The sequence below is a fragment of the Lissotriton helveticus genome, chromosome 10, assembly GCF_964261635.1.
Source record: "Lissotriton helveticus chromosome 10, aLisHel1.1, whole genome shotgun sequence".
NCBI classification, from domain to species: Eukaryota; Metazoa; Chordata; class Amphibia; order Caudata; family Salamandridae; genus Lissotriton; species Lissotriton helveticus.
Window position 1 is genome coordinate 246704145 of NC_136071.1, and position 26519 is coordinate 246730663.

The 26519-nt window shown below is 44.6% G+C and overlaps 1 protein-coding gene across 2 annotated transcripts in view; it reads left to right on the plus strand.

Moving 5' to 3' along the window:
- The window catches only part of TMC7 (transmembrane channel like 7), a 430401-nt gene that overhangs the window by 349476 nt on the left and 54406 nt on the right, over nucleotides 1-26519 (plus strand). For both annotated transcript variants that reach the window (XM_078665244.1, XM_078665243.1), the window contains exons 11-13: nucleotides 11473-11570; nucleotides 14956-15139; nucleotides 23883-24013. In XM_078665244.1, coding sequence (XP_078521370.1) covers nucleotides 11473-11570; nucleotides 14956-15139; nucleotides 23883-24013 — 413 coding nt within the window. The remainder of the gene's footprint in view (nucleotides 1-11472; nucleotides 11571-14955; nucleotides 15140-23882; nucleotides 24014-26519) is intronic.

Consider the following 26519-nt stretch of genomic DNA (forward strand, 5'->3'; position numbering starts at 1 on the left):
ATGTAATGGCAATACCCCCTCAGACTGGGGATCCTGGCACCAAAGCAAAACTGGGGACGCCAATTAGTGATACCGCAAAATCCAAAACCAGTCCTGAGTGATTAAGATCCACCAAAGAATGTCAAACCCTGCCCCAGCTGACATGGAAAGAAACACTGACTGGTGGGGGCCTTCAGCAATCTTGCGCACCTCCATAGTCAGGTGAAATAAGAAATGTAAACTTAATAGCATGTGCTTCCCTCTCTGTAGTAGGAGGGTCGAAGGTAGTCTAGACTGGCATGCTGGGGCAAAGAAGATTCAGCCGCTTTATTGGGAGGTGGAGGTTCCCACACTAGGGACGCAAACCTTCAAGGGGAGTCTCGGGCAGAGAGGTACGCCCCGACATCTTGAGAAGTATCAGTCCTTTAGGGAACAAATCATAGGGGGCGGCTACATTAATTCTCCACTTAGAATACACCTCCTGTGGGCCCAAAGACATCCTTAACTGAAGGAATATTTTAAACGTATTTTCCGCACTTCTTGGCATGGTTAGGATTGAGTCAAAAGATTGAATACATCGCCTTGGTTCCTGACTCCCATGTTAATCCAAGAGAAGCTACTAAAGGGCAGTTTAGTCACCCAGAGGTTGCATGAAAGATGGAGGCTCAAGCAAAGGTTCGGTCACAATGGGGTATTTTACTTGGTAAACCGTCACCCCCAAAATATCCTTGGATCCTGGCCAAAACCTCTTCCAACTCGCCTTATAAGGGCTCATTCTTAGTTGTACAACAGGCCCAGAAAATATAAGGCAGGGGACTGAGCCACTGTTGGTTACAAAGGATTTTCCAGCAACACAAGGGTGTGCTGGATGGCAAACAACCTGAACTGAATGGTGCCTGGTAATCATAGAAATCTGATTTCCAACAGACCTCCTTCAACAAGCCTAAAACTGCAGTGATGCTCCTGGAGTATTCAGGGCTTAAAAACCTTGTTTGCCAAAGACGATGTAGCCAAGAACATGAGTAAGAATGACATATTCTGCCTCCAGGAAACATGGCAACTAGCCCCAGCAGCTTGGCCAGATCATCTTAAATTCTTTGCATCAGCTGAACCATCCCTCAGGCGGGGTAGCCATTCTAATCCAGAAGAACAAGTTACTTACCTCCGATAATGATATATCTGTAAGAAACATTAGTTAGTTATAGATTCCTTACCTTAAAATATTCCCCAGTCGTCAGACTGGATCTGGAAAGTTTTCTTCAGCAGTACCCCTGCACGTCGGAAGGTGGTGTCATTCGGCTCCGCTTCAGTCGTCTGCGTCGTGGTCACCTGGATGACGTTGCTGGAGCTACTTAGGCGCCGCTCTCGCGTGCTGACGTCAGTTCTGTACACGACTTTCCACACCAGAAACGCAGAGCCATACAAGACGCTGACCACTGGTGCACAATACTAGGGACTTGAGGGAAATACCGTAACCCTAAAAATCAGTCCGCAGAACCGGGAGGATGGGTGTGGCGGTAAGAAATCAATAACTAACTAATGTTTCTTACAAATAATCGTTACCTAAGGTAAGTAACTTGTTCATCTGAAAGAAATATGTTAGTTCTAGATTCCTCACCTTAGAATAGATACTCCAGCAATACCAACCCCAGTGGTGGGTCTGCGAACTAATCGTACTCCAGGAAGTCCTGGGGAACAGAACGGCCAAAGAAGCCATCTCTCTGGACTTGACTGTCAAGACAGTAGTGTTTGGTGAACGTGTGCAGCAAGGCCCACGTAGCTGCGTTACAGATGTTATTCAGAGGAACGCATCTACCTAGAGCAGTAGTCGCTGCCGTCGCCTGGGTGGAATGGGCACGCAGCCCCACTGGAGGTTCCTTCTTTGCCAGTGAATAACCGGCCTTAATACACAAAACGAACCATCAGGAGATGGTACGCTTGTGTACGGCCCAACCTTTCTTTGCACCCACGTACCCAACAAAGAGTTGATCATCCACCCGGAACTGTTTGGTGCAATCCAGATAGAAGGAGAGCGCATGTTTTGGGTCCAGACGGTGGAGCCTCTCCTCTTTTGAAGGATGCGGAATGAAGGTGGGCAAGGTGATGGTCTGCCCGATGTGAAAGGCAGTGACAACCTTTGGCAAGAAGGCTGGACGAGTCCTGAGGACCACTTTGTCCGGATAAACAGATTAGAAAGGAGGCTTAGAAGAAAGAGCCTGGAGCTCACTCACTCTCCTTGCAGAGGTGATGGCCACCAGGAAAGCAGTCTTGAGCGTAAGAAGCTTCAAGGGACAGTTATGCAAGGGCTCATAGGGAGCGCACATCAAATAAGTGAGAACAAGATTCAAGTCCCACTGAGGCAAAATGAATGGAATAGGAGGAAAGAGGTGCGTTATGCCTTTCAAGAATCGGTTAACAATTGGGGAGAAGGCTGATCAGGTAGCCTAAGGAAAGCAGAGATGGGTGAGAGATAGCCCTTGATATTGCCCAGAGCAGAGCCCTGCTGGGCCAAAGAAAGGAGGAAAAAGAGAACCTCAGAAAGTGGGGCTGTACACCATGCCACAAATTTGTTCCACCTGCAGGCATATACCTTCTTAGTGGAGGGACGCCTGGCGAATCGGAGGATCGATGGCCATGTTGAGCAGCTCGGGCTACCGGACTCTATGTGCCTAATCCAGAGCCACAAGAATGACTTGGGCCAGGTCGTGCCTTATCTTCTCCCACACTCTGGGCAGGATTGGTATAGGCGGAAAGGCGTACAACAGACCGCAACTCCACTGGTGACGAAAAGCGCCGCCAAGCGAGTGCTACCTTGGAAATTCCAACGTGCAGAATTGCTGACATTGCGCGTTCTCTTCGGTGGCAAATAGATCTAACCAAGGCTCTCCCCACTGTCGAAAGAGACCTTGCACCACCTTCGAGTTCAGACGCCATTCGTGATCCATCATGCACCTGCGGCTGAGTTCGTCCGCCCTGGCATTCAGAGAACGCGCCAGTTGTTGAACCACCAGGGGGAAATGCCCTGAAGTTCCAGCCATGTCCAGAGGCGGAGGGCCTCTTGACATCGAGTCCACAACCCCACCCTACCTTGTTTGTTGCAGTACCATATGGCGGTGGTGGTGTCCATGAACACGTGCACTAATCTTCCCCGGACAGAGGGAAGGAATGCCTTGAGTGCAAGACTGATCGCCATGAGCTCCAGAAGGTTGATAGGGAGCCGGGACTCCGCCGGAGACCAAAGGCTTCTGATCTCCACCTCTCCCATGTGGCCGCCCCATCCCTGAAGTGATGCATCGGTCACCGCTGTAAAATCTGGTCTTGGGAAGGGAAAGGGATCTGCCGTTGACCCAATCTTGGTTTGTAAGTGACCACCTCAACTGTCATGCAGTGCCCTCCGAGATCTGGACTCAAATGGACAGATTCCCCTGATGCTGCGCCCACTGGAACTTCAGGTCCCACTGCAGAGCCCGCATATCCCGGACCTGCTGTTCGGGAGGATAAACCCAAAACTGCGTAGTGTCCAGAACCGCTCTGATGAAGAGGGGTTTTTGAGAGGGAATCAGGTGTGATTTTGGCACATTGATGGAGAACCCCAGCGAATGCAAGAGCTCGGCCGTAGTCTGGAGGTGGGAGACAACTGTCTGGGGCGAGCCTGCCTTCAACAGCCAGTCGTCGAGATAGGGGAAGACTGAAACCCCTGATCTGCGCAGATGAGCTGCGACCCCTGCCATCACTTTCGTGAACACCCGAGGGGCGCTGATAAGACCATAGGAGAGCATGGTGAACTGAAAATGCTTGTGGCCTTCCGTGAACCGTAGGTAACGCCGGTGGGCCAGCAGGATGGGGATCTGAAAATAGGCGTCCTGCAAGTCCAACGCTACCGTCCAGTCTTCCGGGTCGAGGGCAAACAGGACCTGAGCAATCATCAACATTTTGAACTTCTCCTTCTGGAGAAAGCGGTTGACATCCCTGAGATCCAAGATAGGACGCATGCCTTTGTCCTTCTTGGGCACCAGAAAGAAGTGGGAGTAACAACCACAACCTACTTCTGGGGCAGGAACGCGCTCGATGGCTCCGTTGGCCAAGAGAGACGCAACTTCCTGTTGGAGAAGTGCCAGATGATCCTCCGACATGCAGTGGTATTGCAGTGGCATGGCTGGAGGGGTAGTCTCGAAGAGGAGGGAGTAGCCCCTTCGGATTACTTGTAAAACCCACCTGTACGACGTGATGGTGCACCAGTGGGGGAGGTGATGGCGGATTCTGACGCCCACTGGCAGTTGATGGGCCTGAAATGTCAGACTAGGAAGGTTTAGAGGCTGCTGCAGAGGTGGGGGGGGGGGTTGTGGACTGGCCCGCCCTCTGGCCCCTTGAATTGCGACGTCGGTTCCCACATCTGCGCGAAGCTTGGGCAGCTTGCTGCAGTCCGTGGCTCTGGGCCAAATGTGGTGGGGTGCCTCTTCCGTAGCCACAAAAGGGGCGAAAAGCAGACTGCGCTGGACGTCGGGAGCGTACTTGGCCGTAGCCCTTGAGTCCTTGAAACGGTCTAAAGCGTTGTCTGCTTTGTCACCAAAAAGGCGACCGCCATCAAAGGGCATGTCCATGAGAGTGTTCTGGACATTGCCCGAAAAACCAGTGGATCTCATCCAGGCATAGAGTCTGAGGGCTACCGACGTGAAATTGTTCTGCCCAGAGAGTCCGCAGTGTCCAGCCCACAACGGATGGCAAACTTTGCTGCATCCCTCCCATGGGCAACAACCTGGGTGATCACTGTCCAGGCCTCCTTCGGACACTGGGGCAGCACCTGCGCAACTGTATCCCACACAGAGTGGGAATAACGACCCAGAAGACATGACCGCAGTCCTATGCTGGCGGAAGAAAAAAGTTTGTTTCCAAGGTAGTCCAGCTCTCGGGTGGGGTGTTGGGAGTGGAAAGTGGGGTCGCCCGGAGCCAGGCAGTGGCGTCTGGTGACCATCCTGGCCACGGGGGCCCCCGTGTTGGGCCTGGACCAGGTGACCAAAAGGGTGTCAGTTAGTGCCTCATTAAAAAGCAGCAGGGGCTCCAAAGAGCTTGCTGCCGTCTGAAGCACTTCAGTTAGGAGAGTTAATCCTAACCGCCACAGTAGGGAGCTCAAGGTTGAGGGTTTCGGCTGCCCTCCGTAACACCACTGCATATGATGCTCCCTCCTCCATAGCCACGGTAGGAGGAGATAACATGCCAAGATCTGGGGAAGTGTCCAACCCACTGGCATCCCCCAGTTACTCTCTCCAGTCCTGCTCCAACTGGTCAGTTGAAGGGTCCTGGGACCCCTCCCAGTTCTCCTCCTCCTCGTCATCCTCTGGGGTCCAATTCCCTTGATAAGGGACCCCTGGAACGAAGAGGGGCACAAAGGTCCCACCTGGCGTCGAATCCGGTGTCGAGTGACGTCGTTCCGGCGCTGGTTCTGTTCTTGGAAGGAGGATGGGGTCGACGCCAGACGGGGTGCCGACCGGCGTCGGGCGCGGCTGCGATGCCGGTGGGAGCGGCGCAGGTGGAGGTGTCGTGAGGTCAACCGGTGCCGATCTGGACCCAGGCCTGGTTCCAACGGGGGCTGTCTGCACCGTAGCCAGAGCTGGCGGCAGAGAAGGCCGAGACCCCCCAGCCGAGTCTACAGGGCCCAAAGGAGCACCAGCGGGATCAGGCTGCCGCCCAAAGATGGCATGCATTGCCTCATAGAACGTACGAACTTGGGCGCACCGGGTCCCGGAAAAGGGAGGGAAGCCCGGAGTCGACTCTTCAGGCTCCGCGCACGGAGCCGCAGGAGGGTCACCTCCTGCGTCCGTCAGTTGGCCGACCGCCAAGGTGAAGGGTCGAAGAGTGCAGTTGCTTCTTTGCCTTCTTCTTGCGCTTCGACTTACCCGACCCAGAGTGCGAAGACTTCACTGATTTTGAAGAATAATGATGATGTCCCTCGACCTCCCTCTGGAACGGGACCTCGAGCGGGGCGGAGCCGACTGCCGATGCTCCAGAACCTTTCGAGACCGCTCCCGCAAAGACTTTGGAGCCATGGACCGGCAGTCAAAGCACGACGTGGGGTCATGGTCGCGCTCCAGGCAAAAGAGGCACATGCGGTGCGGATCCGTTACCGACATCAGTCTGTGACAGGAATCGCAAGCCTTAAACCCAGGCATCCCTAACGTGCACCAGGAGTCGAAGACTCACAAAGATGACAAAAGTCGCTCAATAAGTAGTCAAAAAATTACTCCGGTACTGCTCTATCCGGATCTGCGCTGGCTGGTGCGAAAAAAGAAAGAACCGACGTCAGCGTGCGAGGGCGGCGTCTAAGTAGCTCCAGCTATGTCATCCCGGCGTCCACGACGCCGCCGCCGATGGACGCAGAGCCGACCGACGCCACCTTCCGGCGTGCAGGGGTACTGCTGACGAAATCTTTCCGGATCCAGTCCGACACCTGGGGAATATTCTAAGGTAAGGAATCTATAACTAACGTGTTTCTTTCAGATTGCACTGGCAGCAAGCACAGTGATATTTGCCAGCAGCCTCAGTACTTACATATTTATAAAGTTAGTATCGCCAACAAAACAAACTCTAGTGTCATGCTACAAATCATCATTGAATGTATTTAGATCAGCCCAAAGCAGCCAAAGTAAAGAATAGCAGTGGCGGAAGTGGTAAATACCACCAGATCTTTAGGAGAGCAGCATCTGAAGGCTATGTGGCTACTCGCTGGTGATTTTAATGTATTTCTTTTAGAATCAGCTGTGCCATCAATTTGGGTCCAAGAGCAGGACGCCACCTGGTCCATTCCTGAAATCACACAGGGTAAAATCAAGAAGGATGTGGCATGGGAGAGACTCGCTACTTTCCTTACCCAACTTGGTCTAAGAACATTAATTGGCAGAAGCCCCATTGACAACTCTGCAGCTTGCACATTTATCTTACAAAATACTTTATCATTGGTAGATTATGTTTGAGTGTCAGCCCAGAACTTTAACCAAGTGAGTTGCTTTGAGGTGATTCCTGGTTTGATAAGTGATCACACAATGTTAGTTTGCACTCTCTCCAGGAGCCTACTGAGATGGCCCTTGGTTGAAGAGATAGGTGTCTAAGATGATGTCAGTGCTCTTCATAGAATAAAGTGGAGTGCCAATATTCCAGCTGAAAAAGTTGAAGTATTAAAGAAATTCCTCATAGAAAGCTAATTGCGCCAGGACTCATCCCCGCCGCAATATTCCCGATGCTGTTAAATCAATTCTGTCTTTACCCACTCAACCATTATGCCCTCCTAAGACACATCCATTCTTGATCTCATCGATGGAATTACGAATGTTCAAGCAGAAGTTGAATAATCGCCTGAGAAGGATTAGCACTATTAATAAACCAAGCGTATTTACCTACGAAATAAAAATAAGAAAGGCATACAAGTCGAAAACTGTGGGAGCGGAGCTAATTTCAGATAAATAACCCTGCTTGATGTAGACGGGAAATGTTATGCAAAAGCCCTCAATTTAGAACTCAAAGAATGGGAAACGGCAAATGCACTAATACAGTTTACTCAGTCTGGGCTGTAGTACTGAGGATAATCCGGTGCTACTTTCTGCTTTGATTGAGACAGTAAATAAACTGCCCCACTGCCTTTGATAAAGTGGATAGATCAAGGCTTTGGCAAAAGCTTCACAATTGGGGAATCCCGCCTTCGCTGCTGAGGCAGTTATTAGCCTATATGGTAAAACTTGGGCTAGAGTCAAGGTCTCCGCCAATATAGTGATGCAAAAGATCTGGATCAACAAAGGGGTGAAAAAAAGATGCATACTGCCCCCTTTATTATTTAATCTCAATTTGGCCGACCTAAACAACACACTAGCTGGAGCAAACTCCTTCCCACTCACATTTTCAGATTCTCATCTACAATGTCTGCAATATGCAGACAACACTATTCTATTTAATCATACCTCTGTTGGCATGAAAAGGTCCTTGCAGGCCTTGTTGTACTACTGTACTGTCAATAAGATCTCTATTAACACCTCCAAGTCAAAAATAATGGTTTACGGGTGAAAGAGTAAAAATAAATCAAATTTTACCTGGATCTGGTGGATATTGAGCCAGTCGCTAGCTTTAAATAGCAAGGCGTTTTCTTTAGCCAGCGTGGCTCACACTATGCCCAGCTCGAGGGAATAAAAGGAATGGCGGCAACAATGACTATCCAAAAACTGCTGAAACAAATGAGGGCTGGATTTGTTTGCAATATGTTGAGTCATCTACTCCAAGTTTATACCAACACTGTCATATGGCTCACTGATTTTCAAAGACAGTCTGGGTCCCTGGCTAGACAAAGCCCAGTGCCGTAGTTATAGAAGATTATTTTGGCTGCCGGATGCCACATCATCTTAACAAATTTGCCTGAAATTCAAACCAAAAACTTAAGTGACAGGCAAGTTCCCATTGTCAGAGGCATTGTCCATAGTCGAAAAAGCAGCACAAAGGCACAAGAAGAATTTCAGCTTCATCAGGTTGAAATTTCAAAAATGTGTTGACTTTTGTCCCCAAATGAAGGAAAGAGAGTTAGCCTAGTTGAATTTCCATTATTTAGAGTGAAGACTGAATTGGATAGTCGGAAAATCAGTTGGGTGTCGCCGGAGTTCATGTAAAATAAGGTTCTATGATCTTGTAATAATTTGTCCAGTGGTAGCATATAGATATTAAATAAGATAGATGACAAAATGGAACCTTGAGGAACATTCCACTGAAGGGTCTGCTCAATATGGTGGAATCAACATCATTTTTTTAAGGTCTATAAAGAATGGAGTGAGCCACTTTAGAAATCTTCCATAGAAAGCTAGATCAGCCACCCTGGAGACTAATAGAATGATCAAAATTGCTAAAAGCGGCTGACAAATTGAGGTGCACCAAGACTATAACACTGCCTTCCTCCTCTGTTAGAAGTAAATCAACCATTGCTGAAACAGCAACCAATTCTGTGCTTGTACCAGGGCAAATATGTGCTTGATGCCTGCTAAGGAGACTGTTACTTTCAAAATAGTTTGAAACTAGAGCAAACAACGGATTTTCGAAAACTTTGAGTAAAGGCAGCAATGAAATTGGATGACAATTGTTCACAGTTTCAGAGTGCACAGACGTTTTTTTCAAAAGTGACTTCACAGCATCAGTCTTACATAGATTAAGATCTAGACCTTTAGCATGATCCAACAAGGCCATCAGGGCTTCTGGCGCTACTTAAAACCCACCCAGCGTTCAACCTCATGGCGTTCTTGGATGGTAATGCAAAGTTACCCACTGATGTAAAATGTTAATAGGTGTTTACTGATATGAAGAGCTTAGCATATTTTTCTTTCAACCAATAACATATTACTTTAACTAGTTTCAAAGTTTAATTCATTACTCTGGCCATTTTCTTGCGGATGAATGTTTGCTTATGTTAGAGGAACTTCGGGGTTCAGGGTTCCAGGTATACAAACAATGCACAATTCACAAATGAGTTTGTGATAAAGGATATGTGTTGTTTTAAATAGCTTTCATGGCACTCTTGGTTTTTCAGCATATTTCTAGCATGTTGTTCACACTTTTCCTGTAACATAATGTTATGAATTTCATAGGTTTATCTGTATAGCTGAAATGTTTTTTAGGAGAGTAATTCTTGTACTATTTATATCACTCAGAAGGGGATTCTATTGTTAGGCCAAGTTAATCAATTATGAGATTTTAAAAAAAACTTTTCTTCAGAATTCACACTGCAGTGTCAATTGCTTTAGGGATATTTTGGTGGCAAGCAATAGTTCAGGTTTATTCGACCATTTTCCCTGGGCTTTGCCCAAGCTACCTTTTTGATTCTGGCTCTAGGTTTGGTTCATTGCTTTTCATACTCTTATTGCTCTAAGTTTGCCCTTCAAACGCCCCCAACCAACGCTTTTGTAGCAACTGCTTGGATTCTCTCGCTTTAAATGGTTCTGTTCATGACATCTTGGGGTGTTTTATTGTTCTTCAAGTTAATGGCCGAAAAGAGTTATAAGTTCCAGGCTTCTTTCTAATTAGATGCATCTTCTGACAATATGTTATGTTAATTGCATTTGTCTAGCACATCCGCCTTTTCATTGACATTTGAAAGAGTGACTTATTGCAAACATAGACCCTGTTTTTTTATTTCCTTACATGTTAAATGTGAATTTGTATTTTGTCTTTGGTCCATCGTTTAATTGTAACTGAAATTCAAGTCGCATGGATTGTACTTTCATGAAGCTTGCTCTGTGGTAAGATCCACTGCTGTCAATGTACCAGCTGCTTTTTTGGAAGTATGATTTATCGTGATAAAGCAATGACACACATCTGGCCATGTACATGCTGGCAAAAACTGCAATATAAATACAAATATGGACACGAGGAAGACCCCATTCTGGTGAAGTAAATCTAACTTCATATAAAGCTAGTTGTCTAGGGTTCCTATATTTATAACTGACTCACCACTACTACGTAATACTTTTTCAATGGGTTCAAGATCTGCAATATTCTTCTGCAAAACTAAGCCGAGGAAGGTGCGGTTGAATACTGTGTCTTCGGACTTTGTGCCCAAGAGGTCTGGTAAATTGAAAGGGAAAATGTATTATCCTTGCACTTGACCTGTTTTTGTGCTTTTCATCACAGTATTTTATTTGACAATTGTTCCTTTTAAAAGTTTGACCACGATTACCTCTACATTATATGGTCAAGCAAAAATCTTATCATTAATCTGCATTTACTTTGGTGTTTCAGTAATCAAGTATTGATAAGATCACTTCTTAGATCAGTGTAATCGAAAAATGTTTCAAAAGTACTAGTAAATAATTTCACTACATAGAAGGGAGTGGTTGAACTGGCAAGTTATCTTTTAATTGATGGCTCTTTCTTAAAGCAAAGTCAATATTGAAAGAAGCATCAACGCTTCAATCAAATATTGGAAGGTTAGAGAGTTTTGTGACTTCATGCCTTACTTCATTGCTGCGCCCTTACGTTTTGGCCATTCTAAATCAGAACTCAATGAAATGTGTATAATTTACTTAATTATGCTGGTTGAAATCTTGGAGTCCTAATGACAACAATAAGTTTTAAGCGATTTTCTTTACAAAGATGTATCAATAAGTAGTGTGAAATGCATCCAATTGCTTGTAAACGCTCTTCATATAAGTTTATTTTCCAAGAAAGGTGAATACAGTTATAGCTTGTTTTTTGCAAGTTCCTTTTATATGCCTCAAGAGACATAGTTAATGTTTTGCATTAACAGCCTTTAGCTCCGGGATCTATGTATTTTATTGTAATACCATTAATACAGCTTTTTCCTCCTCTGACGAGGTACTAAGTGTTCTGTTCTGAATTCATTTGTTTTAGCCATTTTTGCCAAAGCAATTTACCCCAGCTCCCTTGGCATAGTCCAATCTAAAAATCTTCGGTAACTTTTAAACATCACATACTCCTTTGTTCTAACCTCGTATCCGTTTCTCTGTGTTTTAGTGCTGGGAATCTCGAGTTGGTCAAGAAATGTACAAATTGATGATTTTTGACTTCATTATAATTTGTGCTTTGACTATTTTTGTGGAGTTCCCAAGAAAGTAAGTACCGACTTTACTTGTCTGCAATTCAATTAGTTTAAACTGATATTGTCATTGCATGCACATGTGGTTTGCTTGGCGTTGGAAGCATGCAATTGCTATGTTTCTGCTTGGTCAGTGTTTCATGCTCCCTAATGAAACAAGAGTTTAACTGGTGAGCACAGCAACAATTCATGTAATAAAAGGGGTATAATATAGAAAAGAAGAACACTATTATTACATATGTCACTGTATATATTCATTTGGACTCGCGTTAGTATTACAAAGTGACCCTGTGTACGCATCCAGATTGACTGGTTATATTCTGATTAGTCTCCTTTGAACCTGGGTTTATCACATTTCTAATTGTAAAGCAAGAGCATTCTACTTCCTTGTAGCGCAGTAATTAGTAGTTTGGTGAAACGTTGTTGGCACACTATGTGCAAACTTAAGGCACTATTTACAATGCGTAAGGGAGTGTATTGTTGACAATTGCTATAATGCTTGAAGATTTACCAATTAACAGGCTTTCTATGAGAACCCATTGATATATACCAAATCATCAACTTTGAAATGTACTCATGGACCACTTTCCATTGTCCAGCAGAAGACCTGCATGGCGGCTATCGTACATATGGTGGAAATGTGCAAAAATGCCTTTTTTTCTCCACGGACAAACCCTTTGCCCCCTTAGAGAAGGTCTGTCATTTCTACCCCCATGTAATAAAGGGGGGGGGGGGTACCCATTCCTTGGTATAACAAGTTACATTAATGCCTTGGATGTCAATTCACTTAGATTCCAAGGGTAGCATGTTTTTCTGCCTCTGACTAGGTCCTTAGCTTTGCGAGTCAAGGTTTGATTCTATATTGTTCCGATGAGATCTGAAAGGGCATTGAACTGGAGACCTGAATTTTTGACAGGTCTGGCGCTCCATGGGTGTTTTCCTGAGCAATACCTCTGCATGCCCTAAACCAGATGACAATGCCAGGTGTTGCACTTGGCTCTTTGTGGGTGATCAGGGGGATGGCAGAGGGCAACATTTACTTTTCCTGGAGGCCACTAAGTAGATTAAATGGTCTCTGCCATTCATCTTCCTTAATAGACAGATATCTCTTCCTCAGGAAGTGAGGTTGTTCCTTTATTGAATCTTTTGTATTTTAAAAATTCAAATGTTCTGCTGTCTTAACTGAATAATAATTGTAGCCCTGGCCCCATCGAGTTATATTATCATCCACATTATTTACATTATTGCATTCTTTGTGTTGCATGAATAAGTAAACTGCCAGGGCACTTGTTTATTTTTCAATGCTATATTGCTTGTTCCTTCTCCAAAGTTGCGGTAGGTATGCCCTTGTCTCTGATTTCCCAAGCCAGTTTCTCTTTAGTAGCTCAGTGCTGAAACTTCCACCATACCATTTAAAGATTTCAGTGAAAATTGGAAACAGTGATGTAAAACTTCCTTATTTTAGGAAATTTTTGGTTTCAGGATTAGTAGTCACTTTGAGCAAAAATTTAAGGTGAGGCATGGGTTATTCAGCGTTGCTGATGCTGTTCTTTAGGAACTTTAGTTGAAGTAATGCACTGCCTGGTGCTTAAATTAGTTGAGGAATCAATCAATTAAAAAATGTGTATGATATAATTTTTTTGTTTTATTTCATTTTTTTATTTTAGTTTCCAAAAAACATTTAAATTGGTACAATATTAACTTTTTAAACATGTAACCGTTCATAAAATGCTCAAGGGCTTTGTTAAGAAAGAGAGCAACTTTTGTCTTCCAAGGTCATCAAGTGAGACATCGTGTCCATGTTTACTGAATTGAATTCATTTCTTATTGCTTGATTAACAAAGATCATTGCAATAAAAAAAATTAAAAGCATAATAAAAAGAAACACAATTCCCAGATTCTTTAAACGATATGCACCTCTACAGGAAGAATGTTTCTATGATTACATGCCAATTTAGAACATCGATACCACATATAAACATTTTTTAACACAAACGCGATGTAATCATAGAACTGATAACGTATTATGGTTACGTTCCCAGGAATATACAATAAAAACTATTAATATTACATTACATTGTGCACATATGCTAGAAAGTGTCTATATGCACGAACTGAATCATTACGGACCAAGGTGCAAATGGGCATGAAGGTGTCTCTGTATGATTTAAAACCAGTTATCTGAAGTTGCCTTAGGGCTAGAATTTGAAGCAATTTATTTCCATTGTGCAAACAAGCAATGAAAGTGCATAAGTGTGTTCACATTATCTGTAGGACCGAATTACCATACTAGCTTATAGACACTAAATCATTAAGGTGTCCGCAACCTAAAACAACCACAATGATTAATAATTTATTAAGCCTGCCTTAAGATAGCAGATTCCAATAATTTGTGAGCAGCAGCTAAACAATTTGTCAATTGACATAGCAATGGAATAGCCTCTCCCGATAGACATAAGGGCCAGGCAGGCAGATCTTACCCCAGCCTTGAGAAATAGAAGATTTAAAAGTGTGCTGCGAATTTTAAGCAATTTAGGGCGCACACATACTATGTGCAGTAAGGTTTCATGTGGCCAGCCAAACAGTCTACATTTAGTATTCGGCCATTGCTGAATCAAGGTCGGCATACCTTCTTGGTTGAGTTTATGCCTGATCTTGTTTTTAGAAATGTTTCTTTCATTTGGGCCCAAAAAATGGGCATTCAGGTAAGACTGGATTTGCAGAGACTGATGTGAATTAATCACAAACCATGCATGAGTTTGTGCCGCTAAGGCTACTTTATCCGTATTAAATGAGTTGATATTAGTTTGTATTTTTAGAATTTGTTTAAAGGTGGGCATTGTCTGTTCGGAGAGCCCTATCTGTAAATCAAAACTCTGAAGGCATATTAAGATGTCCATATTTACATTTTTTGCAACTGATATCTTGTTACTTCTAAAAATCCTCACTGGTCTTCAGTAAAATACCAAGCAATACATTCTCTCAACTCCCACAATACAAAGGAGACACTCCCATTAGACTCTTGGAACTTCGAAGAAAGTGAGCTACCCCAAGTGAAAGAGCGGATTGGTAAATTTGTTGGTCATAAAGATTATTACTGTTGAGACCAGTGCATACCCGTTGCAGATAGCAAGGCACCCAGATGACTGAGGTCACACTTCCAACTTGATTTGACAGTTCGATCCTTCAAATTTACCCTAAAACCTATTTGATCAAAAGTTTGTTTGAAGGCTCCTGTTACAAAGAATGCAAAAGTACACCTGCAATCCATTTAAAAAAAGATATTGCACAATTGACTTTGTAGTCACTCTGCATTATAAAACATCTTGCATAATCATGATGAGACCCAATGTTTTAAAGAATTGCTTTATTTTAAATGGCTGATGTTATGTTTTTTTCAGACTTATTGTCACATATTGTCCAAATAAATTGGTTCAGTGGTGGGGACTACAAGAATTTGAGATTCCTGAGAATGTACTAAATATTGTTTATGGGCAAACAATCTGTTGGATTGGAACTTTCTACTCTCCACTTCTTCCTGCAATAGCAACTGTGAAATATTTTATCATCTTTTACATTAAAAAGGTGAGTATTTTTTGGCACAACAAATAGAAGGCTATATAAGATTAAGGTGCTCATATGGAAGAATTCTATGCATGCTCTACAAAAATTGTGTTTATAGTTTACCTACACACTTATCATGTTATTGTTGATGATGAATGTATTAAGTGTATTTTTTTCATTTTAAAAAAAACCTCAAATTCACTTACATGAGCTGTTGCCATTAGTTTAACCTTTACGGGTTAAAATCTGGGTTTGTTCCATTGGTGCATGTGATATCTCTAAGTTTTAAGCTTTTCTGATTCTACCACTGTCATAACACTTGTGACAGATCTGGGTAACTTGGACTTCTTTCATAAGTTGGAGAAAGATATACTATTCTGCATCATGTAGACGCTTTAGAAGTTGCAGCGGTTCTGTACTAAGTTATCAAATGGCTTAGAAGATCTTACATTTAAGAGATATGCAACTTACTATACTGATCAGACTTTTGTTTTGCTACTGTTTTGAAGTTTGTGTCCTGAAGTTCAACAGAAAGTGATAGGTCTATATGTGAAAGTACGTCTTTTTGCCTGACATCCTTATTTTCCGTGGCCTAATTATGTTGGTGGTATATCTGTACTCACTGGGGCACTACTGTCCCATCTGTGGTCTGATCTCTAAAACATGAGAGATTTGGCTAACTCCTAATTGTCATAGTTAATTTTCCAGTAAGGCCATAATATATGGTGTTGTCGTACAAAAATTAAATGTCATCTGTGGACTGCAGCAGATGTTATGCCATATGCTAGATTAACATAGAAATTAGAGCTTTTGGCCCAACTGTGTAGTTTGACTCAGGCATCTTTTAAACATCAAAGTAAGCCTCTCAAAATAACCCTTTTGTGACAGGAAAAAGCAACACTTTTAAATATGAAACAAGCCACCCTTATGCAGGCCTTGTAGCTCACAAGGTAGGGTACCTATTATTTATAAGTGGTTTATGCAAGAATGTAGTGCTGGTGAGTACCTACAGTGTCTGGTCTTCTTTCACTGTGCACCTATGTGAAAAACAAATTTTGAGATATTAATAATTTTGCTATCTTTGGTTTGGGACAAGCTACCAGAATGATTCAGCCACTATTTGTAATTTTTAATAAAAATCAACTTCACTGGCGGAGTATGATTTTTTCAATAAATATTTAGGAAAAGTAACTTTTATCAAGTTAACAATTTATTTGCCTGTACATCTTGTAGGCTAATTAAAATAAGCCTCACTGCAGCTGACCCTGTCAGTGCTTCCCCTTCATGAGGTATGAAAACTGCTCCTGGAGCACAAAGAATGGCTTACGCCTTTTGGCAGGAAGACATGGGTGTTAAGTATGTGTCTCCTCTCCACTCAGGAAGGGCAGCTGGGGAGGGTTTAAGAACTTCATTAACTTTAAAGGTCCCAGGGTGAGACCTGTCCATTCATAGTTAGGAGTAAATTGAGACCTGGGGAAAGAGTTTTTCTTCCAGGGGCCATCTATAGCCAGCCAACACATGGGCTTCGGCCCCAAGTTCTGCGCCTGGATTCATTTACTCTATACTAAACCCCTGGCCCATGTGGCGGCGAATGGACACATCTCTAGGGACTTCCCACTTGGCCGCGAGACAAGGCAGGGATGCCCGTTATCCCCCTTGTTATTTGCACTGATCCTTGAGCCATTAGCAATTTGGATCCGGTGGGAACCCTCCATTAAAGGGAGAGGTGTGGCGCCGCGGCCAGGGCGACTGACGCTGGAATCTGGGGATCAGGGTTCGATCCCCGGCTCCGGCGGCAGGTTAGCCCAGCACCATGTGACTCTGGGCAATAGCTCGCTTAATCTTCCCGACGGCCCCCAGCGCCTAGAGACCCTTACGGGTGATTGTGCGCTTTACAAATGTGGATTATTATTATTATTATTATTATTATTATTATTATTAAAGGTATCCGGTGGTCCGCTGTATGGGAAGATCGTATATCCCTATATGCAGACGACATCCTTCTTTATTTCACTTTCCCCCAAAAATCGATTCTAGAGCTCCTCAATGTCTGTGAAAAATTTGGGAGAGTGTCGGGATACAGGATTAATTGGGCTAAATCTATCCTCTTCGTTCTTGCCGGCCTCCAGCCCCTGCTCCCTGCCCCTTACGACCTACCGAGATGGCGTTCAAATACCTGGGTGTTTATGTTACATCAAACCCAGATGAGTTCTTAGCTCTGAATTTGAACCCCCCCCCCCCGGACCATTTTAAACGAGATGTGAAGGTGTGGCGCTCCCTTCCTCTCACCCTCCTGGGCAAAGCTGCCCTATACAAAATGATGTCACTCCCTCGCTTCCTGTATCTCCTGGAAAATACTCCGTTCCCGGCCTCCTATTTCACAGCGATCGCGGCGGCGGTCTCTAGCTTGTTATGGGATGGGAAACCAGCGCGTATTGTACAAAGTAAGCTGGTGAAGGACTGGTACGACGGAGGTATCGCACTCCCAAATATCAAGCTGTACTACTAGGCGGCCCACCTCAAGCAAATCAACTACTGGTTGCATGCCCCACAGACTGAGCCTGCATACTTAGCAGACAGACAGTGCTTGGAATCCAGAGGTCTGTTGGGGAACCTCTACAGTCGTGGTGTGGCCTCAGACCTATTGGGACCTACACGCCACTCGGTGCAACTCTGGTACAAAGCACATAGGCGCCTTCATAGCTCTGATCTTATCACGCAAATGACACCCTTGTGGGACTCGCACAGGTTGGGTTCTTTAAGCAGCAGTAAGGGGTTCCAGGCCTGGGACAACATAGGCATTTCAGTGGTAGGAGACTTTTGGAAAAAACGCAAGCTGGTGGACTTCTCATTCCTGCAAACCAATTACGATATGGCGCAATCGGAGCGATTTAGATATATCCAAATTCGACATGCTCTGCAAACAGCCATCCCGGCGGGGATGGATCTGCAGGAATCCACCCCTCTTGAAGATAGGTTGCTGACGGAACATATGTCGTGCAAAGCGACATCCTTCACATATCGCAAGTTGGTTAACAACCTTCCTGACATGTCCTCTAAACTGAGGCTGAGCTGGTCTCGTGATATTGGTGAATTCGATGACTCGTAGTGGCAAGAGGCCCTCTCCTCCCCACGGGAGACGGCTATCCCCTCCAGGCTTAAATTAGTCCAACTGAAAATATTACACTGCACATACTACACCAGAACGGTCCTCTACAAGATAGGAAAGGCTTCACATATGTATTGTCTACGCGGATGTGGGGAGGAGGGGACATTCTATCATACTATATGGGACTGTGGTTGGGTGGCAACGTACTGGACTGCTGTGATGCGCACCATCTCCCAGGCCATAACTGTTTCCCTGCTGCCCGATCCCCGGCGCTGCTTGTTGAATATATGGGAAGCAACTGACCTAACCCATCGTCAACAGGATTGGGCTATGTTGGGTATGATGATGGCGAAACACAATATTGCCAGGCTGTGGGGCTCCGATGTGCTGCCTACATTAAGGGACTGGTGCAGGGACATGGATGAAGCAATGCTGGCCGAAAAAGCGGTATTTATCCACCGCGGATGCCCTGGGAAGTGGGAGCGAATATGGGGTGCATGGAATAAGTTCAGGGGTGATATATGTGAGCCCCCGCGGCTAGACGAGGAAGAGGTCATTTCAGATTGAGAGTTATAATTAGGTGCACCTATGCTATTTTATATATGTATCCGATCGGCCAGAATTCCTATTGATTTAAAGATGCGATACTAAATGGACCTGACTGTAAATGTACCATATATGTTTATGATGCTGCAACTGTATGTTTAATCGCCTTCCATGTTTAATACTATAAAAACATGTTTTTAAAAAAAACACATACACACTTACTTTGTCAAGGAACTTATGGGTACATATAAAAAACCTTGGCAGCCAAGACCCATCTTTGTCACTACCTACGGCGCAAACTACAACCAAGTGACGAAGCTAGTGAAAAAACTCGGGGAGCCTCAAGATTGAAAAAACAATGTTCTCCTTCAAAAGGAGCAAGAACCTGATGGACGCCTTGGTACACACACGCCAAAAGAAAGTATCCACAGACTCTGTGGAACACTCGTGGTCCCACAGTCCATCAGCCTTGTGGCAACTGTGGGATATGTCAATACTCAAAGAGGAACAAGTTACTTACCTTTGGTAATGATGTATATGTAAGAGACATATGTTAGTTATAGACTCCTTACCTTAGAATTACCCCCAGGGGTTGGACTGGATCAGGACATTTTTCTTCAGCAGTACCCCTGTGTGTCGGTAGGTTGTTGCCGGGATGACGTCACGGTGCCTACATAGGCGCCAATCCTGCATGCTGATGTTAGTTCTGACACAACTTTCCATGCCAGAAGCGCAAAGCCATGAAAGACACTGATGACTGGTGCGCCACGCTAGGGCCCTGCAAGGGTGTCCTGATCTCTAAAAGTCAGTTCACAGAGCAGGGAGGATAGGTGAGGTGGTAAGGAATCTATAACGAACTTATGTCTCTTACAGATGCATCGTTACCGAAGTAAGTAACTTTCTCATCTGAAAGAGACAATTAGTTATAGAGTACTTCCCTTAAAATAGATACCCCAGCGGATGTATGACGTTACAACGCATGCATTCACAACGCATGCCATTGCAACGCAACTATTACCCCGCAGGTGCCATTACAATGCATTCCATTACAACGCATGGCATTACAATGTAGGTGCTTTTACAACGCATGCCATTACAACGTAAGTATAGGTAAGTATTTTTTTGATATTAATTTAATTTTAATTAAATTACAAAAATTAATCAATAAATAATTGTAATTTTTTTAAAAATTTTAAATGTATTTTTTAATTAATCATTTTAACTCCTTGGGTGTGTAATAGTAGGGTAAGTGGAGGATAGTGTAGGGGTAAAAATTACTATTCTAACTCCGAGGGGGGTGTAATAGTAGGGTAAGTGTTGGATAGTTTAGGGGTAAAAATTACTATTCTAACTCCAGGGGGGTGTAATAGTAGGGTAAGTGATGGATAGTTTAGGGGTAAAAATTACTATTCTAACTCCGGGGTGGTGTAATAGTAGGGTAAGTGGTGGATAGTGTAGGGGTAAAAATTACTATTCTAACTCCGGGGGGGTGTAATAGTAGGGTAAGTGTTGGATAGTGTAGGGGTAAAAATTACTATTCTAACTCCTGTGGGGGGGGTGTAATAGTAGGGTAAGTGTTGGATAGTGTAGGGGTAAAAATTACTATTCTAAAATAAATTTAATTAAGAAATTAAAAATTAATTTAACATTTTTTATTTAATTTTATTAAAAAATAAAATTTATTAAAAATGTAATAATTATTTAAAATACACTAATTTATTAAACTAAAAAAATTACAAACTAAAATTAAATACTTACCTTAACTATACTTACGTTGTAATGCCATGCGTTGTAAAAGCACCTACGTTGTAATGCCATGCGTTGTAATGGAATGCGTTGTAATGGCACCTGCGGGGTAAAAGTTGCGTTGTAATGGTACTTCGTCGTAAAAGTAGCATTGTAAGGGTCGTTCCCCTACCCCAGCAATACCAACCCCGGAGGAGAGACTACTAACTAAGTTCACACCAGAAAATCCTGGAGGACAGAATGGGCAAAGTAGCCATCCCTCCGAACTTGACTATCCAGCAGTAATGTCTGGTGAACCTGTGCATAGAAGCCCACGTGGCCGCAATGTCTGTTGAATGTGTGCATAGAAGCCCACGAGGCATGTGAGACTCCACGTGACAAAGCAGTGGTATGAGCTTGCAGTTCCACTGGATGTTCCTTTTTAGCTAAAGCGTAACAAATCTTAATACAAAAGATGACCCACCGAGAAATGGTTTGCTTTTGCACATCCCAACCTTTCTTGGCACCCACATAGCCAACGAAGAGTTGATTGTCCACCCGGAAATCCTTTGTGCGGTCAAGGTAGAAAGACAGCGCACATTTTGGGTCCAAACGGTGGAGTCTCTCCTCTTCCTTGGAAGGGTGTGGAGGGGGGAAAAAATGGGCAGAGTAATAGTCTGTCTGATGTGAAAAGGAGTGACCACTTTAGGTAGGAAGAGGGGCTCTTTTTAGCACCACTTTGTCCGGATGGACTGAGAAGAAGGAGCCTGAAGCTCACTCACTCTGTGAGTAGAGGCAATGGCAACAAGAAAGGCAGTCTTCAGCGTGAGAAGCCTAAGAAGACAGTTGTGAAGAGGCTCAAAGGTTGCACACATAAGGTAAGTCAAAACAAGTTTCAAGTCCCACTGAGGCATTATGAAACGATATGGAGGAAAGATATGAATAATGCCTTTAAAGAACCTGCTTACATTTGTGGACTTGAACAAAGAGGGCAGATCTGGGAGCCGAAGTAAAGAAGAAATGGCTGCCAGGTAGCCTTTAAAAGATCTCAGAGCAGAGCCCTGCTGGGCCAAAGGGAGAAGGAACAAAAGAACCTCAGAAAGGGGATCAGCAGCCTTTGCTGTGCACCATGCCACAAACCTATTCCATTGACAGGTTTATGCCGTCTTAATGGAGAGACGCCTGGCTGCCAAGATGACATTACAGACTTCGGAAGGAAGGTCAAAAGCGGTCAACTGTCGCTGCTCAAGCTCCACGCAAGGAGGTGGAGGATGGACAGGTTTGGGTGGAGGACCGTCCCCTGCTGCCGCGACAGAAGATCCTCCTGAAGGCGAAGTCTGATTGGAGGATCGATAGCCATGCTCAGGAGCACGGGGTATCCCACTCTTCCTGCCCAGTCCGGTGCCACAAGAATGACTTCGGCCCAGTCGCACTTCATCTTCTTCAGCACTCTGGGCACAAGTGGTACAGGCAGAAAGGGGTACTGGAGGCCGCAACTTCACTTGCGACGTAAAAGCGTCACAAAGCGAGTGCCGCCTTGGAAACTTCAACGCGCAAAACTGCTAACATTGCGCATTCTCTTCAGTGGCGAACTGATCTAACAAAGGTTCTCCCTACTGCTGTACGAGACGTGGCACCACCTCTGAGTGAAGTCGCCATTCGTGATCCACCAGACACCGACGGCTGAGTTTGTCCACCCTGGCGTTCAGAGAACCTGCCAGGAGTTGAATCACCAGGGTCATGCCCTGATGTTCCAGCCATGTCTAAAGGTGAAGAGCTTCTTGACAAAGGGTCCACGACCCCACTCCGCCCTGTTGTTGCAGTACGACATGGCGGTGGTGTTGTCTGTGAACACCTGCACTGCCTCCCCCTTGAAGGAGGGAAGGAAGGAATGCCTTCAGTGCCAAACGCATCGCCCAGAGCTCCAGCAGGTTGATATGGAGGCAAGCCTCCACTGGAGACAAGACTCCACTGGAGACAAGACTCCTCTGATCGCCACCTCTCCCAAGTAGCCACCCCATCCCAGGAGTGATGCATGGTCACTACCATCAGTTCTGTTTAGATAAGGGAGAGGGATCTGCCTCTGACCCAATCCTGGTTCGTTACCCACCACTGCAGTTGTTGCACAGTTCCCTCTGATATCTGGACGTAGTCGGAAAGATTCCTCTGATGCTGCATCCACTGGGACGTCCGCTCCCACTGCAGAGCCCGCATATGCCGTCTGGCATGATCCACCAGCAGGAGTCCATGAGGCCAAGCAGCCTCATGTTCATTCTCACCGAAATCGGGTATAGAGGCCGAAACATCGGTATCATAGCCCTAATATCCCAGACTCTCTGCTCGGGAGGATAGTCCCGAAACTGCACTACGTCCAGAACAGCTCCAATGAAAGAGAGTGACACAGAGGGAGTCTGGTGTGACATCAGCACGTTGATAGCGAACCCCAGTGAATGCAGGAGGTCCGCCGTAGACTAAAGGTGAGAACCAACAGCCTGGGGCGAGCCGGCCTTTAACAGCCAGTCGTCGAGGTAGGAGACGACTGGGACCCCTGACCTGCGCAGATGAGCTGCGACCACCTCCATCACTTTCTTAAACACCCGAGGGGCACTGGTAAGGCAGAAGGAGAGCACGGTGAACTGAAAATGCTCGTGGCCTACCGTGAACTGTAGGTAACGTCTGTGCGCTGGCAGGACGGGGATGTGGAAATAAGCATCTAGTCTCCAGGGTCGATGGCAGATAGGACCTGAGCCAAGGTTAGCATTTTGAACATCTCCTTCCCAGGGACACCTAGTAACAGCTTGTGATACTGCACCCTTTGATTTGTGAAAGGAATTTATTTGCTTATTATGGTACTGCTGGCATAATTTGAAATGAGAAACGAAAAAAAAACATTAGCAACGCCAATAGCTCACATTTTGACTAATGTGAGACCTATTGCATTGCAAATGCTTCTTTTCGGAGCCGCCTCAAGTGTGGCTTTAGCTGTGAGTAGGTCATTGAAGCAGCGACAGAAGAATAAAAAAAGAGAAAGTTCTCCCAAACAGGAGATAAAGAAGGCATGCGTATGTACACCATCCTTTACCGTGCTCCTCGGCTAAAAGGAAGTGAGGTATCGGCTGCCAGAAAGAAACAGGAGGCTGCAAAGAAGAATGACACTGGAATGAGGCAACGGTAAGCAGGAGGTGGGAATAGAGTGGTTTTATTGATGACAGCAGGTCTTGCAGACAGCGCATGCACGCTGATGGTCTACCTTAAAAAAAACTACTGCGAATAGGAATGTGAGCTTTGTATTAGAAATATATGCACATATTTGTGAAATAAGTACTTCTAAAGATTTTGTTATTAACTTTATCCCTCTAATATGGGGTGTTCTTTTTTTAACAGATAAGTTTAATGCAGAATTGTAGACCTGCAACAAGGCCCTTCCGTGCCTCCAGTTCCAATTTCTTCTTCCTGTTGGTGCTGTTAATTGGACTTGTCCTAGCTTGTATTCCTGTGGGATTTGGCATAGCACAGTAAGTACTGCTTCCTGTAAGGTTTTTCACTTAAAGATTCGTAATATGTAATGTTATTAACGCCAGCAAATGCATGCAGCATTAAGTGTGCACCGTTACACTTTACATTACATGGTCCGTGACAGTCATTACGGTTATGTATGCCATTTTCATGCATGCTTCTAGATCAATTTCTTTTGACCTCAGCAGCGAGCCCGGATATTGAAGGGCAATCTTAAAGCATAGTAACACTGCACAGTTGTCACAGCTCTAAAAGCCCTGACCAAAACCACTGCTCCTCTTTCCTTTTTCATAAAAAATAAATATGTACTCTCAAGGGGAAAGATTATGGAAAATGTTTAGGGTGAATTGTTTGTTATGGTGCACCATGAAGTCGATCATAAAAAATACTTTAAACCAGCATACCATAAAATGCTAGCAAAACAGTGTCTGATAATATAAATGTGTTTGTGTTTGTACAAAACAGTGTTGGGGAACACATTCATATGTATATCTATTATGCCAATCAAATTTAAAAGAAAATCATGGTATCAATAAAGCTTGAATTGTCCTTAAGCTAATGTTACAGAAATAAGTCCACACTAGTCAATGGAACTGATTCAATATAGGGAAGCCAAAACATTCTAAAGCTGAACTTGATTTGTCTAAAAAAACTATCCTACCACAATATGAGTCCAGAATCTTGACTGAGTGGTCAGCATGTATCGGCCTGTAAATTACTCCGAAGGCCTCATCACGACAATCTCAAGGACCCGTGGATGAAAACCATATTTATGTACCTAGCTAGAGCATATATTTTCATTTTGCTACAGTGCAGATGTTTACAACACATGGCAACCACGCGTTTTATGGGTCCTAGGTTCCAGCCATTACCAGTACCCATTGGGGGAACAGGAAGCTGAGAAATTAAACCAAATGCATCAAAGCCCACATAGGATCTGTTGTAACCTAGACCGGGAGCTTAAGACCTATAATAGGAAGGACTGCCCAAGTGGTGCTTTGTTGTGTTTACGATTCTAAATAAAAACACTGAGTAATCACAGGGAATATGGCTGAAAAACGTGCATAGATGTTAAGGTGGTGGGGTCAAAAAGTCCACAGAGAAATTAAGAAGAAAATACCTGTTTAGATTCCATAAATGGGATCATACAAGCAAGACATATATACTGAATTACAAAAGCAGATTTTAAATGTGAATATAAATAATGAATGTGAGGCATCGGTAAGGATCCAACTAGAGAACTTACTTGCAGGCTACAAAGAAATTGCCATATTTCCGTATGTAAGCCCATCAACTTGCTAACAGTTGATCTGGAGGAGGAACCCTTGGGCGCACCAAAGGTATTTCTTATTAACCATTAAAGTCAGGTTCCTCTGTAGGCATGGGTTTTTGTAGTGCAGTTATCAACCTGATCTATTGTTTCTAGTATACTTACAGTAGGATTTGATCCCTCTCCTACCAACCATTGGCATTTGCAGCCATTGGCTTGAGACATGGTCAATAACGGCTTCTCTCAGTCTAATGGAGTATTCCTGTCTCACCTTATGTTATTGTTATTGGCTGCATGGGCGTATCCTTCCACCACTAATAGAATACTTGCAAAGCATGAGGGGCTACTTTACAACCAGTGGCCAACCAACCTCCCTTTCTCTCTCCATTCATTTCGGCCTATGCTCACTTGTGTACACTCCGCTTATTTTCCCCGTGTGTCGCACAAGACACTTCCCTCTTTCCTCCTTCTTTCACTCCTCAAAACTCCAGACCGCCACTTACTTGCCCAGTCTGCATTTTTTTACCCTGATCTATTGTCCTTGCCAATGCATGCTGGAAATTGGAGATAGATTTTTAATGTTTTAGTTCTCATTTTTTTTTTCAGAACAAGATTTTATTGTGTTGTTGAAAAATTGTATGACAAGCACAGCGCCCCGGGAACCGGAGGAGCTGTGAGCATTAGAGTAATAATCACATTTAGGCAATTCAAACAACAGTTTAAGATAAAATAATTTTCCTACGTCCCCCCTCCCCTCTCCCTCCTACCCCCCCCCCTCCCCCCACCCGGAACCCCCCTCCCGCCCCCTGCACAGCGTCTAAGTAGTCTATAAACAAAAAGCATATCAAGAAACATTCAGTGTGTGTTCCTCATCACCCGGGATCAGTGTTCAAATGACTTTCTTCAGGTTCATCATGTGCTGGCGGTTCCAGCCACAGTCCTCTATAATCTGCCCATCTCTTCGAAATCTTATAATGCTTCCGAGGGCAGCCCCTGGCTTCAAAGATCGGGCGCTCCAGTCCCATGTAGAAGTACAGTCCCCTTTTCCACACTCCCACCAGGGGGGCCCTGGGGTTCTTCCAGGCTAGGGCCACATCTCTCTTGGCCACAGTGAGGCCCAACAGCAGCAAATGTCGTTTATAGATATTTCCCCCCACTTGTTCCAGAACATGGAGAAGACCCGACTGTGGCGAACGGGGGAGCTCCCAGCCCAACACCTCAGACAGGCAGTCCCA